Below are 19953 nucleotides of genomic sequence, written 5' to 3'. Positions count from 1 at the left end.
GGACACCCGAATGAAACCACCACACCTTAATATATGTTTTTGTAGCTAAATTACACTCTTGTACTCTTACAGCTATACAATACTACACACACACCCCCACACACATATATGTATGTGTGTATGTATGTATGTATATATATGTATATATATATATATATATATATATATATATATATATATATATATATATGTAGTTTTAAAACTATATAACCCTGTCTCCATCTATATAAGACGTTTGTTTAATTTTCAAACATACACCAAAAAGTTTGGGTGTTTCTTTATATTTTACTTGGGCAGAAAAAAATTTAAAAAAATTTTTCATCTAAATAATGGAACCAATGTGTTAATAGTAGATTTCTCCTATATATAAACTAATCCTAACAACTCACAAATTATCATCCATGTGAATTCTTAATCATATTTTTGATAATATCAAATAGTGATAACAAGTGCCAATAAAAGGTGTAATGATCTCTCCATTGAATGGTTACTTTTTACCTTGTCCACTGATATTTTACTAAAAAGCACACTTTCACATTATTTATAAAGGGAGAGAAAATTATGTTTTAGTTTACCTCTCATGTTTTTTGTGACCTTCTAAATGAAGAATTAGTTCCAATAGCAATATAGATAGATCAAACACACCTTTAATCCTGGAAATTCTGGAGACTATGGTAAGAAGGTTGTGCATTCAAGGCCAGCCCAGACTATATAGCCAGGCCACAGCTTGAAAACAAAACAAACAAAAAGCATGGTATGCACACCTTTAATTCCAGTATGTCTTGGAAGACAGAAGTTGAAAGAACATTGGAAGCACAAGGCCAGCCTGGGTCTACCAAGTGAGTACCAGGTAAGCCTGGGCTAGAGTAAAAACCTACCTCAAAAACAAACAAACAAACAAAGGCAAAAACAAAACCATACAAAAACAGTAGAATGAAAGAAAAGATTAAACCAACCCAAACAAATAGAAATAAATGCACTGTCCTTATTATAGATAGTAAGCAACAACAAAAAAAAGCAAATTGGTAACTAATGTAAATATGTATATCACATGGCTGTGAACATAAATTCATATGTTGTCCTGTAGGTATATCAAAATTAGCTATTGTGTTCTGATGTTCACAGTGTGACATTAGCAAATTATAAAAGCGTCTTACTATTTGTTGTTATTGCTAGTACTGCCACCAGAACAGAGTGGCATAGAGCTTACGCTACACGCCTGCGGGAACGTCTTCCTAGTTCATTCAGCTTCCACTCCCCCTCTGAGTGAACTTAGAGCATTTTAATCTCATACTAGAGGGGAAGCAAATAAACTTACAGCCTGAAATGCAATATATTTTTACATCAAAAATCTATGAGACTAAAAACGTTAAATAAAAAAAATCAGTCAAAAAAGTATTTATCTTCCAGCATCAACAGTTTTATAAAAAGCATGATTTGGGAAGTCCTATTAATTTTTTTCCCATATGCAGCAATATTTGTTCTCTCTCCCTTTCTCTTCTTTTCTCTCCAATTTTATTAGTGTGAAATAAAATGTAGGCACATTTTTAAGAGAAGACAGGAGTATTAGACACATGTCTGGTACTATGATGAATGTTTTTTAGAGTCTTCTGGCAAAGACCACAGGACTTCTCTGTGCAATACTTCTAGTTTTCTTTATATTTTATTTATTTATTTATTTATTTATTTATTTGAGAGTGACACAGAGAGAGAAAGAGGCAGATAGAGAGAGAGAGAGAATGGGCGCGCCAGGGCTTCCAGCCACTGCTAGATGTGTGCACCCCCTTGCGCATCTGGCTAACTTGGGTTCTGGGGAATCCAGCCTTGAACTGGGGTCCTTAAGCTTCACAGGCAAGCACTTACCACTAAGCCATCTCTCCAAACCAATACTTCTAGTTTTCAAAGTCATGCTTTATATATGTAATTTGTTATTTGCTTTGTGATGTGTAGTCAATTGAAGCATGGGGTTCTGGGAAAGAATGCTTTCTTGCACATCTAAGCCTTTAGTGATACTTCTACCAAGGAGGATATTATCTCCTATCCCAATTAGCATTTTCTTTCTTTCTTTTTCCTTTTTTTTCCCTTTTTTTTTGTGTGTGTGCTCAAGCCAATTTATTAGACAGGAAGGCAGGGCTCAAGACATCCATGGAGTCCCAAGTCCTTCACAGTGCCAAGCTCTCACTTCCACCCCCTCATCACTTTTTGTTTTGTTTTGTTTGTTTGTTTGTTTGAGGTAAGGTTTCACTATAGCCCAGGCTGACCTGGAATTTACTATGCAATCTCAGGGTAGCCTTGAACTCATGGTGATCCTCCTACCTCTGCCTCTATGCTGGGATTAAAGGCATGGGCCATCATGCTGGGCTACAATTAGCATTTTCCAAGGTGTTCACTGTGATTAACTAACATGATATTTTAAAATGTCACAGTTTAAAATAACCATACCAAATTAAAAGTTGGTATTAGGAAAAGCCTTTATGTTAAGACAAAAATACATATTTAAATGTGATTTTTAAATTAGGTTTACACAAAGTACATTAATTGGCTGTTTAACTAGAGCAAGTATTCATTTCTATGGTATCTGGTCAATTCTGAATCATTTAAATTTGCTACTATGTGCACAATCTCAAAAAGATCAACTTGCATAAGAATGTTCCAGACACTACTTATTTATTATAAAAAAACTTTATTCTATTTTGTTATTTTAGAGTAAATCTAGTCTCAATTCTATTTTCTCAGAGAAGCATTAACAGTTTGAACTCAGCGTGAAAACCATCAAACACTTGAGTTGAAATTTAGATTGGGAATTTTGTCTGGTGAAGTAGAAAGAACATGCGGAATGGCAGGGAACACAATGGCTTATGCAAAGGCAAATGTTTTAATAATATGTCATATAGAGGGAGCTTCAGATGTCAAAAATTGAATCTCTGGATATGTTTAAGGAAAGTGCATTGCTAAGAGAATTAATAAGTGTATCCTCCATGAAAGCAAAGGTTTGAAAATAGCCAGTGTAAGCAAAGGTTAAGATCAAACTCAGTTATAACCTGAAACTTGCACACATAAATGAACAACATGGAGCTTCAGGACTGTAACTGTGATCTTCACTTGCCTGACATGTTGTTACAGACAGCATGGGAAGCATGCACAGGAGTTGCTGGCTGTCATGGGCAGCAGAGAGAGGCGGTAAAATTACAAACGTTCTGAGTCCACTTGAAAGATGGTATTTTAATGAAAGATACACTAATGTGTATCTTAAAGTGATTGTCTTCATAGCTTTTTCAAAAGCAACTAGCAAGGTCTTTATAATACCACATGGTAATGTTACATTTTTAAAAAGCTCCAAGAAATGGTTTAGCAGTTAAGGAACTTGGCTATGAAGCCTAAGGGCCCAGGTTTGATTCTCCAGGTCCCACATAAGCCCAATGCACACGGTGACTCATACATCTGGAGTTCGTTTGCAGTGGCTAGAGGCCCTGACTCGCCCATTCGCACTCTCTCTCCCACCTCTCTCTCTGTCTCTAATAAATAAATCTTTAAAATGGAGTTTCAAAGGGGAAGGGAGGGAATTACCATGAGATATTGCTTACAATTATGGAAGTTGTCAATAAACATAAATAAATAAAAAAATAAAAATAATTTTTAAAAAGCATGGAAATAAAAATATAAGCTCCGAGCTTGAAGCACATTTGCAATTTATGAACTGATTTTCTCAGGCAAACTATAATTGTTGCTTTTAGAAAAGAATAGCTATATAGTACACTTATTTATAAGCTCTGTCTCATTAAGGATAATTGAAGTGTTTGCCACTAGTATTTAATTGATATGATCATCATTTTATGGAATATGCAAAGATAACTTTTAATATAATCTGATCCATTCCTCATGTACAGAAGCTGAAAATATTTTTCCATCATTAATGATTTAAACTATTTATCCTGTTTTTTTCTGCATAGGACATTTACAAATCTCTTAACCCATACTAAAATGGATAAAATCAAAATTATGGTTTTGCTTCCCCCTTTCTAAGCGTTCACATGCTTAGGATACGTAAACACACATGAGTTATTGGAAGCTTCACCAATGACAATGAATCGCTCCCAGATGCTCCAATGCTTTCCAACAAGTCATCTCCAAATTTTTCATTGGTACTGACAGAAAATTCATGACTGAGGATTCCAAATCCTGATAAAAAATATTGGATGCATATATAGAATAATTCTTTTTCCAAATGAATGATGCAATTGACAGTAAATGTTATGTTTTGGGTGACCTGAAATATTGAGTAATGAGAAAACTTGTTTAGTGTATATGCTCATGTGCTTTCAAGATATTTTATTAAAGTGCCCCAAAAGTGTGATGCAACTCATCGTTAATTTTTTTTAACTTTGTGATGCAGAATAAAAGTGAAAAACTGAATCTTGTAAGGTATATATCAGTAAGACAATGGGAAAGTGGTAATAAAAAAAAAACCTCTTGAGTGACTTCAATGAGGTCAATTAAAGAGGGCAACTAAAACAGACTTTAAAAGGTTATTCAAGGGCTGGAGAGATGGCTTAGCGGTTAAGCACTTGCCTGTGAAGCCTAAGGACCCCGGTTCGAGGCTCGGTTCCCCAGGTCCCACGTTAGCCAGATGCACAAGGGGGCGCACGCGTCTGGAGTTCGTCTGCAGAGGCTGGAAGCCCTGGCACGCCCATTCTCTCTCTCTCCCTCTATCTGTCTTTCTCTCTGTGTCTGTCGCTCTCAAATAAATAAATAAAAAATTAAAAAAATATATTAAAAAAAGGTTATTCAAGTCCCTAATTGTCACAATTTCACATATTCAATTAGTTTAATTTCAGTTTTAGACATAACTTATTTTATAATCTTTCAAGTTTTTCTTTTTTTCTTTGCCATTTAAAACATGGTTTTTTACTCTGTAGCATAGAATAGCTTTGAATTAATGACACATTTGCTGAAGCCTCCCAAGTGCCGCCATGCCTGACCATCACACCCATTTCACTGGGATATAACTGGATCACTGAAGGATTTTGGAACTTGCTAACAGCCCCAGAACAAAGGGATGCACCAGACACAATATATGACACAGAATAGGAATTTGCTATTCTGTGAATAAATGGTTAAAAGGAGAATGAATGAGTGAATGGATGAACAAATTAATTAGAATTTACCATCCTCTCTTAGGCAAATTGCCTAGCCCCTATTAGCCACAATTTTCTTCTGGGCAAAACGTGGCAAATGACACAGAAAACTCTGAAGCTTTTGAAATCATAAGAATGCAGGTATGGGTATATGTGAATATTTACAGAATGAGCTGCCTACAGAGGAGTGTTAAGATTATTGTACTTTTGTGGGGATGAAGGTCAAGTTCTGTGCATGCTCTGAAAGAAACAGTGTCTGGGTTGGATTGTTTCTCTATTTAACCATGTGAACACAAGATGTGATTTCAAAACTTCAGAAACTTTTACTGTGGCCATCGCCACCTCATTCTAAACATTTATGGGCACTTTTTTTTTTTTTTTTTTTGGTTTTTCAAAGTAGGGTTTCACTCTAGCCTAGGCTGACTTGAAATTCACTATGTAGTCTCAGAGTGACCTTGATCCTCCTACCTCTGACTCCTAAGTGCTGGGATTAAAGGCATGCACCACCACACCCAGCTCTATGGGCACATTCTTTAAGAATACGTCACAAATAGTCCTCAATAATGGGCTGTACATTCCTTTAAGCTTATCCCATAATTCTTGTTTTATATTCTTGAATGGGATTTATAAGATTATATCAGGCTGTTTACAGAGCAAAGTAATACCGTTTCTCTTCCCCCTCACCCTGCAGAACTCTAAACAGAGAACTTCCATTGAGTACTACATTTCTACGAGCTAGTAGGTTTTTTTTTTCTCAGCACCAGCTTCATTTCTCAGTGACCTTCCTACCCAGACATGTGAAATCTTCAGAAATAGGGTCTTACCATCTGTTACTATTGGGAAGCCAAGGGTCTTGGCAATAGTCTATAATGTTGTGGGGGCAACAGGGACCTCCCTGGCCAACAACTCATAAAAGGTATACCATATCTGGCACTGAAAATTTTCTAGTAACAATCTCTGGCTTCTGGATGTGCCATTATCCCAAAAAAGTAGGTTTTCATATGTCTTATTCAAAATATCTTTAATTTGGATTGACCTTCCCCTGACCCTTCTTTGATTCAATCTCTTCTCCTGGCTTTGCTTAGGGCATTCCACTCCCTGTAATCTGTACATCTACTTACATATATACAATAAATGCCCTTAAGTCCTTCCCTGTTCTCCCTCCCTTATAACATTTTTCTAGCTTATTGGCCTCTGCTACCAATATTTGGTTCCAGTTGACACACAAATCTACACATTTGTAGCTAGGATCCACATATGAGAGAGAACATGCAATGTTTGGACTTCTGCATCTGGGTTTCCTCACTTAGTATAACCCTTTCCAGATCCATTGGTCTTCCTGCAAATTTCATAATTTCATTTTTATTTACCACTGAATAGAATTCATCTAGACTGGTTCCATTTCTAGTCATTGTGAATAGAGCAGCAATAAACATGGTTGTGCAAGTATCTCTAAGGTAGTGAAGAGTCATTAGGATATATTCATATGAGTGCTATAGCTGGATCATATGGTAAACGTATTTTTAGCTGTCTCAAGAAACTCCACACTGATTTCCACAGTGGCTGTACCAGACTAAATTCCCACCAACAGTGTAGAAGGGTTCCCCCTTTTCCACATCCTTGCCAATATTTATTGTCATATATTTTCTTGATGGTAGCCATTCTGATAGAAGTGAGATGGAATCTCAAAGTAGTTTTAGTTTGCATTTCCCTGATGGTTAAGGATGTAGAACACTTTTTTAGATGTTTATATGCCATCTGTATTTCTTCTTTTGAGAACTCTCTATTTAGTCCCATAGCCCATTTTTTGAATTGGATTGTTTGATTTCTTCTTGTCTTTTTGTTTGTATGTGTGAATTCTTTGTATATCCTGGATATTAATCCACTGTGAGATGTAAAGTTGGCAAGTCACTTCTCCTGTTCTGTAGGTCCTCTTTGCCCTATCCAGTGTCCTTTGCTATACGAACCTCTGTAATTTCATGAGATCCCAGTGATTGATTAGTGGTTTTATTTCCTAAGTAATTGGGGTTATATTCAGAAAGTCATTACCTATGCCAATAAGTTGAAGGGTTTCTCCTATTTTTCCTACAACAGTTTCAGCTTTTCAAGTCTGATATTAAGGTCCCTGATCCTTTTGAACTGGATTCTTGTACATGGAGAAATACAATGATCTATTTTCATCCTTCCATATATACACACCCAGTTTTCCTAGCACTACTTGTTGAAGAGGCTGTCTTTTCTCCTGTGAATATTTTCAGCACTTGTGTCAAAAATCAGGCTTTGGTTGCCTAGATTAACATCTGGGTCCTCTATTGTGTTCTGTTGATCTACGTTTCTGTCTTTGTGCCAGTACCATGCTGTTTTTGTTACTATGGCTTTGTAACAAAAATCAGGTATGGTGATACCACCAGTCTATTTTTGTTGTTCAAATTGTTTTGGATATTTGAGGGGTATTTTTGTGCTTCCAAATAAATTTTAGGATTTTTTTCCCCTATTTCCATGAAGAATGCCATTGGAATTTTAATGGGGATTGCATAAAATGTGTCGATTGCTTTTGGTAAAATTGACATTTTCACAATATTTATTATTCCTATACAAGAAATGGGATGTCTTTCCATTTCCTTGTGTCTTCTGTGATTTCTCCCTTGAACGTTTTAAAGTTCTCATTGTAGAGATCCTTCACTTCCTTGGTTAGGTTTATTCCAAGGACCTTTTTCTTTTTTGAGGCAATTGTAATGGGAGAGATTACCTGATTTCATCCTCCACACGTTTGTTGTTAGTACATAGGAAAAATACTGATTTCTGTGTATTTCTTTTGTATCCTGCTATGTTGCTGAAAGTGTTAATCAGCTCCAACCCTTTGCTGGTAAAGTCTTTAGGGCCCTTTATGTATAGAATCATATCATTTGCAAATAATGATAATTTAATCTCTTCCTTTCCAATTTATATCCCTTTTTTAAAATGTTTTTTGGGGCAGCTCCCGGCGTGCAGCACTGCAGCCGAGCCTGCCGCGGGCCTAGGCTCCAGGCCCCGCTCCGGGCCCCACGCCACGGGGAGGATGGCTCTGAAGCGGGTCCAGAAGGAATTGAGTGACTTGCAGAGGGATCCTCCTGCCCAGTGTTCAGCAGGACCTGTGGGTGATGACTTGTTCCACGGGCAGGCCACCATCATGGGCCCGAGTGACAGTCCTTACCAAGGAGGTGTTTTTTTTTTTTTTTAAATTTTTATTAACATTTTCCATGATTATAAAATATATCCCATGGTAATTCCCTCCCTCCCCACCCCCACACATTCCCGTTTGAAATTCCATTCTCAATCATATTACCTCCCCATTACAATCATTGTAATTACATATATACAATATCAACCTATTAAGTATCCTCCTCCCTTCCTTTCTCCACCCTTTATGTCTCCTTTTCAACTTACTGGCTTCTGCTACTAAGTATTTTCATTCTCACACAGAAGCCCAGTCATCTGTAGCTAGGATCCCCATATGAGGGAGAACATGTGGCGCTTGGCTTTCTGGGCCTGGGTTACCTGACTTAGTATAATACTTTCCAGGTCCATCCATTTTTCTGCAAATTTCATAACTTCATTTTTCTTTACCGCTGAGTAGAACTCCATTGTATAAATGTACCACATCTTCATTATCCACTCATCTGTTGAGGGACATTTAGGCTGGTTCCATTTCCCAGCTATTATAAATTGAGCAGCAATAAACATGGTTGAGCATGTACTTCTAAGGAAATGAGATGAGTCCTTTGGATATATGCCTAGGAGTGCTATAGCTGGGTCATATGGTAGATCAATCTCTAGCTGCTTTAGGAACCTCCACACTGTTTTCCACAATGGCTGGACCAGATTGCATTCCCACCAGCAGTGCAGAAGGGTTCCTTTTTTTCCACATCCCCGCCAACATTTATGATCATTTGTTTTCATGATGGAGGCCAATCTGACAGGAGTGAGATGGAATCTCAATGTAGTTTTAATCTGCATTTCCCTGATGACTAGTGACGAGGACATTTTTTTAGGTGCTTATATGCCATTCGTATTTCTTCCTTTGAGAACTCTCTATTTAGCTCCTTAGCCCATTTTTTGATTGGCTTGTTTGATTCCTTATTAGTTAACTTTTTGAGTTCTTTGTATATCCTAGATATTAATCCTCTATCAGATATATAGCTGGCGAAGATTTTTTCCCATTCTGTAGGTTGCCTCTTTGCTTTTTTCACTGTGTCCTTTGCGGTGCAAAATCTTTGTAATTTCATTAGGTCCCAGTGGTTAATCTGTGGTTTTATTGCCTGAGCAATTGGGGTTGTATTCAGAAAGTCTTTGCCAAGACCAATATGTTGAAGGGTTTCCCCTACTTTTTCCTCTAGCAGTTTCAAAGTTTCCGGTCTGATGTTAAGGTCTTTAATCCATTTGGACTTAATTCTTGTGCATGGCGAGAGAGAAGAATCTATTTTCATCCTTCTGCAGATATTTATCCAGTTTTCAAAACACCATTTGCTGAAGAGGCTGTCTCTTCTCCAATGAGAATTTTTGGCATTTTTATTGAATATCAGGTGGCTATAGCTACTTGGGCTTACATCTGGGTCCTCTATTCTGTTCCACTGATCTACATGTCTGTTTTTGTGCCAGTACCATGCTGTTTTTGTTACTATGGCTCTGTAGTATAGGTTAAAATCAGGTATGGTGATACCACCAGCCTCTTTTTTGTTGCTCAGTATTATTTTAGATATTCGAGGTTTTTTATGATTCCAAATGAATTTTTGGATTGTTTTTTCTATTTCCATGAAGAAAGCCTTTGGAATTTTGATAGGGATTGCATTAAATGTGTAGATTGCTTTAGGTAAGATTGCCATTTTCACGATATTGATTCTTCCAAGCCAGGAACAAGGGATGTTTCTCCACTTTCTAGTGTCTTCTGCAATTTCTCGCTTGAGTGTCTTAAAGTTCTTATTGTATAGATTCTTTACTTCCTTAGTTAGGTTTATTCCAAGGTATTTTATTTTTTTTGATGCAATTGTGAATGGGAGTGATTCTCTGATTTCATCCTCTCTGTGTTTGTTGTTAGCATATACGAAGGCTACTGATTTCTGTGTATTTATTTTGTATCCTGCTACATTGCTGTAGGTTTTGATCAGCTCTAACAGCTTGCTAGTAGAGTCTTTAGGGTCCTTTATGTATAGAATCATGTCATCTGCAAATAATGATAACTTGATTTCTTCCTTTCCAATTTGTATCCCTTTTATGTGTGTCTCTTGCCTTATTGCTATGGCTAAGACTTCCAAAACTATATTAAATAGAAGTGGAGACAGTGGACACCCTTGTCTTGTTCCTGATTTTAGTGGAAAAGCTTCCAGTTTTTACCCATTTAGTAATATGTTGGCTGTAGGCTTGTCATAAATAGCCTTTATTATATTGAGATATGTTCCTTCTATTCCCAGTCTCTGTAGGACTTTTATCATGAAGGGATGTTGGATTTTGTCAAATGCTTTCTCTGCATCTAATGAGATGATCATGTGATTTTTGTCCTTCAACCCATTTATGTAATGTATTACATTTATAGATTTGCGTATGTTGAACCATCCCTGCATCTCTGGGATAAAGCCTACTTGGTCAGGGTGAATGATCTTTTTGATATACTCTTGTATTCTGTTTGCCAATATTTTGTTGAGAATTTTTGCATCTATGTTCATGAGGGAGATTGGTCTGTAATTTTCTTTTTTTGTTCTATCTTTGCCTGGTTTTGGTATCAGGGTGATGCTGGCCTCATAGAAGGAGTTTGGTAGGATTCCTTCTTTTTCTATTTCCTGGAAAAGCTTAAGAAGCAATGGTGTTAGCTCTTCCTTAAAAGTCTGGTAAAATTCAGCAGTGAATCCATCCGGGCCTGGGCTTTTTTTAGTTGGGAGATTATTGATAACTGCTCGGATCTCCATGTTTGTTATAGGTCAATTTAAGTGATTAATCTCATTTTGATTTAATTTAGGTAGGTCATATAGATCAAGGAAATCATCCATTTCTTTCAGATTTTCATACTTTGTGGAGTATATGCTTTTATAGTATGTCCCTATAATTTTTTGAATTTCTCTGGAATCTGTTGTGATGTTACCTTGTTCATCTCTGATTTTATTAATTTGTGTCTCTTCTCTCTTTCTTTTGGTCAGATTTGCTAAGGGTTTATCAATCTTGTTTATCCTTTCAAAGAACCAACTCTTTGTTTCATTAATTCTTTGGATTGTTCTTTTTGTTTCTATTTCATTAATTTCTGCCCTAATCTTTATTATTTCTTCCCGTCTACTACTTTTTGGTTTGCCTTGTTCTTCTTTTTCCAAGGCTTTAAGGCGAAGCATTAGGTCGTTTACTTGCGACCTTTCTAATTTCTTAATATAGGCACTTAAGGCTATAAATTTACCTCTTAGAACTGCCTTCATTGTGTCCCAGAGATTTTGGTATGTTGTGTTCTCATTATCATTTGACTGTATAAATTTTTTGATTTCCTTTTTGATTTCTTCATTGACCCACTCATCATTTAGTAGTGTATTGTTTAGTTTCCATGATTTTGTGTATGCTCTATAGCCTTTCTTGCTACTGATTTGTAGTTTAATTCCATTGTGGTCAGATAGAATGCAAGGAATTATTTCAATTTTCCTGAATTTGTTAAGATTTGCTTTGTGTCCTAATATATGGTCTATTTTAGAGAATGTTCCATGTGCTGCTGAAAAGAATGTATATTCTGCAGCCTTTGGATGAAATGTCCTGTATATATCTGTTAGGTCCATTCCTTCTATGACCTCATTTAGTCCAGATGCCTCTCTGTTTATTCTTTCCCTGGATGACCTGTCAATTGATGAGAGTGGGGTGTTAAAGTCACCCACCACCACTGTGTTTGGTGTTATCTGTGACCTTAGTTCTAGTAGTGTTTGTTTGACGAATTTGGGAGCCCCCTTGTTAGGTGCATATATGTTTAGGATTGTAATGTCCTCCTGTTGTAGTGTGCCCTTAATCAATATAAAGTGACCTTCCTTATCTTTCTTGACTAACGTCGGACTAAAGTCTACCCTGTCTGATATTAGGATAGCAACCCCTGCTTGTTTTCTAGGCCCATTTGCTTGAAACACCGTCTTCCAACCTTTCACCCTAAGATAATGTCTATCCTTTGTAGAAAGGTGAGTTTCTTGGAGACAACAAATTGTAGGATCCTGCTTTTTAACCCAGTCTGCAAATCTATGTCTTTTCGTTGGGGCATTGAGACCATTGATATTAAGAGATATTATTGAAAGGTGTGTATTTATGTTTGCCAGTTTTGTGTGTGTGTGTGTGTTACTGGTTCTACCTGTGCTCTCTTCTGTTAACTGGTATTTGAGTATAGCTTGTTTTTTCTAGGTTCCTTATATGTGTGCTTTTCCTTTTGTTCAGCATGGAGGATTCTATCAAGTATTTTCTGTAGAGCTGGTTTTGTCTTCAAATACTCCTTTAACCTGCTTTTGTCATGGAATGTCTTTATTTCTCCATCTATTTGAATGGATAACTTTGCAGGATAAAGTAACCTTGTGTGGTGGTTTGATTCAGGTGTCCCCCATAAACTTAGGTGTTCTGAATGCTAGGTTCCCAGCTGATGGATATTTGGGAATTAATGCCTCCTGGAAGGAGTGTATTGCTGGGGGCGGGCTTATGGGCTTTATAGCCAGTTTCCCCTTGCCAGTGTTTGGCACACCCTCCTGTTGCTGTGTTCCATCTTATGTTGGCCAGGGGGTGATGTCCACCCTCTGCTCATGCCATCGTTTTCCCCTGCCATCGTGAAGCTTCCCCTCAAGCCTGTGAGCCAAAATAAACCTCTTTTTCCCAGAAGCTACTCTTGGTTGGGTGATTTCTACCAGCAATGCGAACCGGACTGCAATACCTTGGTTGACAGTTGTTATCTTTCAGAACTTGGAATATATCACTCCAAGCCCTTCTGGCTTTAAAAGTTTGTGTTGAATAATCTGCTGTAATCCTGATGGGCTTGCTTTTGTAGGTAACTTGATTTTTCTCTCTAACTGCTTTCAATATTTTTTCTTTGGTTTGTGTGTTTGGAAGTTTGATTATAATATGGCGAGGAGAGGTTCTTTCTGGGTTTTGTATGGCTGGGGTTCTAAAGGCTTCCTGTATCTGTATTGGCACCTCTTTCCCAATTTGGGGGAAATTTTCCTCTATGATTTTGTTGAAGATGCCTACTATGCCTCTGGAGTGGAGTTCTTCTCCTTCTACTATGCCCTGAATTCTTATATTGGATCTTTTCATAGTGTCCCGAATATCTTGAAATTCCCACTCATACTTTTCTATAAGTTTGTCTTTCTCTTTGTTGGACTGCATTAGGTCTGCCACCTGGTCTTCTAGCTTAGATATTCTGTCCTCTCCCTCATCCATCCTACTGGTGAGATTTTCTACAGAGTTTTTTATTTCATTAACTGTGTTCTTCATTGCTAGTAATTCTGACTGGTTTTTCTTTATTATTTCTATTTCCCTATTTATGTCTTGTATTGCCTTCTTTATTTCATTAAATTGGTGTCCTGCCTCTTCTTTGATTCCTTTGATTTCCTCTTTGATTTCTTCTTTGATTGTTTTCATGTGTTTTTTGACCTCTTTGAACATATTTATAATTATTCTTTTGAACTCTTTCTCAGGCATTTCCTCTAACTCTTTCTCACTGGAGGACATTTCTGATGCATTAATACTTTTAGGTGGATTTATATCGTCTTGCTTTTTAGTGTTTCTTGTGTTATAATGTATATATTTTTGCATCTTGGATTAAGTTAATGCTTGGATTTTCTAGCTAGCTGGGTATTCTTAGCTGTATCAATTGATTTGATGTAATATATTTTCAGGGTAGGACCTTAAGGTATTAGGTGTGGCTCTTAAGACTCTCAGAGTATCTACAAAGATGTTCTTAGGGGTTGAGTTTCCCTGCTATAGGAGTATTCAAGCAGGCTGAGTGGAATAAAATACAGGTAGATTCTAAAATTTAACTAAACACTGTACACATTCAATCAAAAACAGCCCCGAGTATGTATGCAAGAGTAGTTATTATAATGACCAGATCCTCTATCAACAAAGAGGTTTAGATTTCTGGTCTGTTGAGGGATCCAAGTCAGCTTGTGACCAAGTGAGACCCTTCCCTGGTGCAATCCCAGTTACCTTGGGTGATTTTGGTCTCAGTCAAGTTGCTGCCTGGGTCGTCGGGCTGCTGTTCTGATTTCTGGAGCTGGGCACTTGCTTTTCCTACGGGGCAAACCGAGCCGCTGCTGCTGCCTCTGCTGCTGCCGTAGCTGCCACCGCCAGAGCCACCACCGCTGCTGAAGCTGCCGCTGCCGTGTCCACCGCCGCTGCTCCCCCCGAAGCCGCTGCTGCGGGATCTGCCGCCGCTGCCGCTCCTGGGTCCGCTGCTGCTGGGGCCGCTGGTACCGGTGCTGGAGCCGCTGAAGTTGCTGCCGAACTCTGCTCCTGCTTGGGTCCCGCTGTCAGCCCAAGTTGGTGCGGCCTGGTCCCGGCCGCTGCTGTGTTCTCTGGAGCTGGGTTCAGGCGGTGGGGGAGGGGAGGGAGCTGCGGCTGCTCTGGTTGTCTTGCTGCTCCACGTGTTCTTCTACCTCGCGGTCTTCTCCTCCGCTGCTCGCTGCCGCTCTCCCCTCACGTTTCCCGAGTTGCGGAGAGCACGGTGTGAGGGGCAACGCCCGCACCTGGCTTTTCCTGCGGCTTGAGCTGAGAGTCTGGCGGTTTTCTGCTGCGCCGCGGCCGAGCTGCCAGAGCCGCTTTTCCCGTCTGTGCAGGCTCTGGATGCTCTATAACTCTTCTACTTCTCCGCTGCTGCCTCAATTTCCTATACACCTCACTTTTTAGTAAAAGTGTGTATTTTGCTGAGTTTTTTTGGTCTTTTCCCCCCCTAGGCTGCTTTGGCGTGGTACCTACACTGCCATCTTAACCGGAAGTCCTAGGCTTACTTATGAGAGAAGGCATAGGAAGGCCATCAGATCCCTCCCACCCAGAATTCAGGTGCACTGAGTAATAGCTGCATATAAAAAATCTGTAAGATCTCAAAATTTCAGTGGCAGATCAAGATCAAGTGCTTAGGAAACGATAAAGGAGCAATGAGCTCCACTGAGGCCATTTCTTTAGAGTCTGCATTCTCTGTCAGTAAACCTTGACTCCAAGGCTGAGGGAGGGGCATCTGTGGAGTAATCCAGACACAATGAGCCCCACTGAGGTGCTGTTCTGTGGTCTCATACTCCTGGAAAGTATCAAGGAGTTTCTGGACGTGGCCACTGGTTCATCCTCATTCAGGACGGGGTGAGACTTCTAGGTGGTGCACTTACTCTGGGTCCACATGCTCTGTAGGTGAGCCCTCATCCCTAGGCTGAGGGAGGAGCATTCAAGGAGTGATCTTCACAAAGGAAGCACATCAGAATGGCTGCTTTGAGGGCTCCATATTCCTACAAATAATCCCTCTCCATGCTGTGTAAGTGACCTGTCAATAAAATCATTGGTTCATTGAACTGGTGTTGGTATCTGCCATCAGAGTTCCTATTTGGGGTGAAGACATGGGTTGTAATCTCTATAGGGGAAAAGAAACTCATGAATCTCACAAAATTCCAATGGCCCACCCACTTCATGAGACACAGACTCAGAGTATCATGAAACTTATAAGATACAAATCCCTTCCTCAATTTATAAAAGTAGAAAAATAATGGAATAGAGGAGACTCTTCAGGCATGTAGAAGGCAGTAATTTTTGTGTGGAACTCCACTGACAAATGTACTAAGAGTTGTTATCCAGGTAAGGCAAGCCTTTGTGTTAGTACAGAGGCTTTAATCCCTCAGGACACTATGAACAAACTTTCACTATATAACCCCCGTAAAGTCGTTTGATCACAATGATGGGCTTTGAGGAAATCCATGGAAATGTCTCACTGTTCCTATCTTAGGTGAATATAGGCTTCCATCAGAAGCTTATGCAATAAAAAAAAATATTGTCACTTGCAACAGGGACGAAAGATATCTTTAATAGATTTGGTTGAAAGAAGTTAGGTGACCCATGCAATGGGTGGATAAAGACATCTAAGAGCAATGAAGATGGTTGAATGGTTAAAAGTGTTTGCTTGCAAAGCCTGCCAGGTCAGGTTCTATTTCCCAGTAGTCACATAAAGCTAAATGAACAGTGTAACACATGCATCTAGTGTGCATTTACAGTGGGAAGAAGTCCTGTTGTGCCCATGTTATCTATATCTCTGTCTGACCCTCTCTCTCTCACACACACAGAAGTAAGTTTTTTTTTTTTTTTTTGGTTTATATAACCTTTATTTATCTTTTTCCCAAATAGATAACTTTAATTTTAAGGTCAATAATTAAACAACACATTTTCCTATTATTTGCAGAAATAAGAAAAATTATAAGCTATTTTTCAAACAATCTTTTATAAGGAATCTGTTTTAGAACTTAAAAAAGAAATTGAGTCTGAATAATATGGTAATTAGTAATTCATAGCAATGTATCTTTATATGGTTTTAAATGGCATACCCATATGGTATTGACAGACATATTTTCTTTCTGTGTTTATATTTGTATGGGCAATTCTGGGAAAAATAGCTCATGAATATGGGTAACATGTCTGTAGGGTCACTATTTCCTTCATGAGTATTGAAGAAGTTTTCTTGTTGATTAATATATTTGCTACATGAGAAGTAAGATATCCAGCTGGGTATGGTGGTGTACATGTTTAATCCCAGCACTCACAGGCAGAGGTAGGTGGATTGCAGTGAGTTTGAGGCCACCCGGAGACTACATAGTTAATTCCAAGTCAGCTTGGACCAGAGTGAGACCCTACCTTAAAAAAACAAAACTAAAAATAAAAATTAAGATACCCTCAAAATGTTTGATGAACTAGAGATCATATTACAGTCCCTGAAAGTAGCTTTTATGGGATGTGATACTGAACAAAATATTTAGGCAAGTGTTTCCTTGCAGTGGGTGACAAAACAGCAACAGACTGAGCTTTCTGAACTGATGGAACTTGTCCAAATCAGGGAGGACTTACAGCCAAAAGACTCACGTCTGTGATTTCTTCTGCTCTGTCTCCTCTTTTAGCAGGAAAAGTAGAAAAAGTTAAGATGATATTGCCAGTTCCCACAGCTGGTGGGACATAATGGAAAGAGTATAAATTAGATTGATGTTAAAGAGCCCAGTTCTGGATAATAACTAAAACACACTGGAAGAAGGAGACAGTGAGAAAAGATAGAGCAAGGTAGGAGTAATAATAAAAACCTTTGAATTTTGACTTTTATTACAAAGGAAGGCAGCAACATGATTCAGCCTGAATATAGAAGGTTTAAACGGCAAATATATAAAACTATGTTTAGTAGCATAGCATTACTGATTTCCAGAACTGAAATACTGTTAAACAAGAAATAAAGAAACATTTCACCACCCAGATCATGAGGTCTTGGGCCAGATTGGGTCAAGGTGAGTATCATGGAAGTGGGGAAACAGAGTTCTATACCTATGGATCCTTCATGAGACAAAGGCCTCACAACCACATGCAATGTGGGTAACTATTGTTCCTAATGGATGGGGTCATACAGGCCATTAGGGACACTTGGTTGTTGTCAACTGATGCCCACATGAATATTGGCTACTGGAAGATAACACAGGTAGGACAGACATCACTGAAGAAAGTGGATAAGACATGGGCTTGAGCCCTACTTCACTAGTCTGGAGAGAATTGGGTTCATAGGTGTGCTGCTTTAATTGTATTGTCTCCATAACCTGAGACATTTTTGAGTAATTTTCAGCTTCCTTTTAAGTTTCTGGCAGGGAGAGCCCTGTGGGAGGAGGTCAATGGGAGCACAGCACGAAGCGGACTCCAGCCCTAAGATGTGCTTTGTGCCAGCTTGAACTCTAATGCTCACTCTCTCTTTCTTTGTCTGTCTTGGGTGTGTGATGAAGTGAGCCAGCTTTCTTTGCTATGATGAAGCTTCTCCTGGAATCTGTAAATCTAAAATAAACCCTTTTATCATATAAGCTGTTTCTTCTTGGGTGTTTGTCTCAGCACTGGGAAGTTAACTGCAAAAGTAGATTTGAGATAAAATTAATTCATCAGCAGCCTCACAACTAATATGGTGAATGTCTTTCCTAAATACTATGTGAGATTTGACTTTGATGGAATAGTAGAGGCTCTAACAGATCTCAGTGGTCTGGATTCACATAGAAGTCAGTATTTTGATGTGCCTCAGAATTCAGTATAGTTAAAGACATTCTATAATTGGACATCCCAACCACACATCTAATGTGGCAGCCATATTTTTCCATAGGTGAGTAATATTTAGATCAAATGACAGTCTCATGTTGAATTGTAATTTCTTCTCTATACCTACTCACAATATGCAGAATACATGGGGTTCAATAAATTCCAGGCCCAGATGTGTTTTGGTTCATGGCAGACTTCAGAAGCACTGGAATCAGTGGACATTAATGGACTGACATGAATATATAATGGTCCAGGCGAAACAGAACAAGCTTCATATGTACATTAGCAAATATCCTTCCCACAGAACATGCTATACACATTTTTCCCTGGCAGGAAAGAATTCTTAATGGATATATCTCACTCAACCTTTCAGTAACAAGTTATGGTCAATGCAGAAGATACTGGGCTTACCTACAATAATGTTGCCATGTACCAAAAAATGGAATTAGTCTTTTATTTGATAATTTTTGCTTATTTTTCATTCTCTATTTGGCTTAAATCTATGACTATTTGGAATTCTTTTCAAATGGATTGTAATGAATTTAAATATATCTTTATTGGCCTCTAAAACTTTTCATTATCAATTGGAAAAAATTGCTGAACAGTTAAAGCCGCTTGCTTGAAAATCCTGATGACTCAGGTGCAATTCCACAGTATGAATGTGTGGTGGTTTGATTCAGGTGTCCCCATAAACTTTGGTGTTCTGAATGCTAGGTTCCACAACTAATGGTAATTGGAAATTAAAGCTTCCTGGAGTTGGTGTATTGTTGGGTGCAGATTATGGTTGTTATAGCAAGTTTCTCCAAGACAGTTTTTGGCACACTCTCCTGTTCCTGATGACCAATTTATGTTGTCCAGGGGGTGAGATCCACCTTCTACTCATGCCATCATTTATCCCTGCCATTGTGGAGATTCCTCTTGAGTCTATAAATCACAATAAACCTTTTTTTTCCCCCCAAAGCTGCTCTTGGTTGGGTGATTTCTGACAGCAATGTGAACCTGACTGCTACAGTAATAATGAGAGTGGTTCTAGAAAAACAGAATTGTAAGGATTGATTTCTCTAGTGGTCTTGGTGCTATCTGGGGTTGGCTTTACAAATTCAGTGCTACTAACGGCCCTATTGGTAATAAGGAGTGCACTTTTACTGGAAATAAGGAGGGCACTAGTAATACATGGTATGAGCTATCTTAAAGAATTCTGTGTGATAGATGTATTTGGTAATCCTGAGTCATATCTTGTGAAGAGCAAGGAATTTAGTGACTCTGTATTTAAAACATTTGAATATTTGAGGAAGAAGAAGAGAAACAATAAGGCTGGTTGCTTGCTTCTAGCATTTCTGGGCAAACTATTGAGGGGAACAACAGAAGCTCAGAAAGGAAAATTCCAAGCTTAAGACCCACATACATGATCTCAAGGTTTCTAAAAGTGCCCTGGAGGAGAGTCTCCTTTCTAGCTAGAACAGGGCTCAAAATTCAGAAAACCAAACCCAAGCTCTCATTGTAAGATTGGCTAACTTGCACTTAATGTTCATATTCATATATT

The 19953-nt window shown here is 38.4% G+C and overlaps 1 protein-coding gene across 1 annotated transcript in view; it reads right to left on the bottom strand.

Moving 5' to 3' along the window:
- Positions 1-19953, bottom strand: part of LOC101600514 (vomeronasal type-2 receptor 116) — an 82481-nt gene that overhangs the window by 44748 nt on the left and 17780 nt on the right. The window contains exon 9 of the mRNA XM_045139101.1: positions 17202-17296. Coding sequence (XP_044995036.1) covers positions 17202-17296 — 95 coding nt within the window. The remainder of the gene's footprint in view (positions 1-17201; positions 17297-19953) is intronic.

The sequence above is a fragment of the Jaculus jaculus genome, chromosome 20 (genome assembly GCF_020740685.1).
Source record: "Jaculus jaculus isolate mJacJac1 chromosome 20, mJacJac1.mat.Y.cur, whole genome shotgun sequence".
Taxonomy (NCBI): Eukaryota; Metazoa; Chordata; class Mammalia; order Rodentia; family Dipodidae; genus Jaculus; species Jaculus jaculus.
This window is presented reverse-complemented; position numbering and strand designations above follow the sequence as displayed.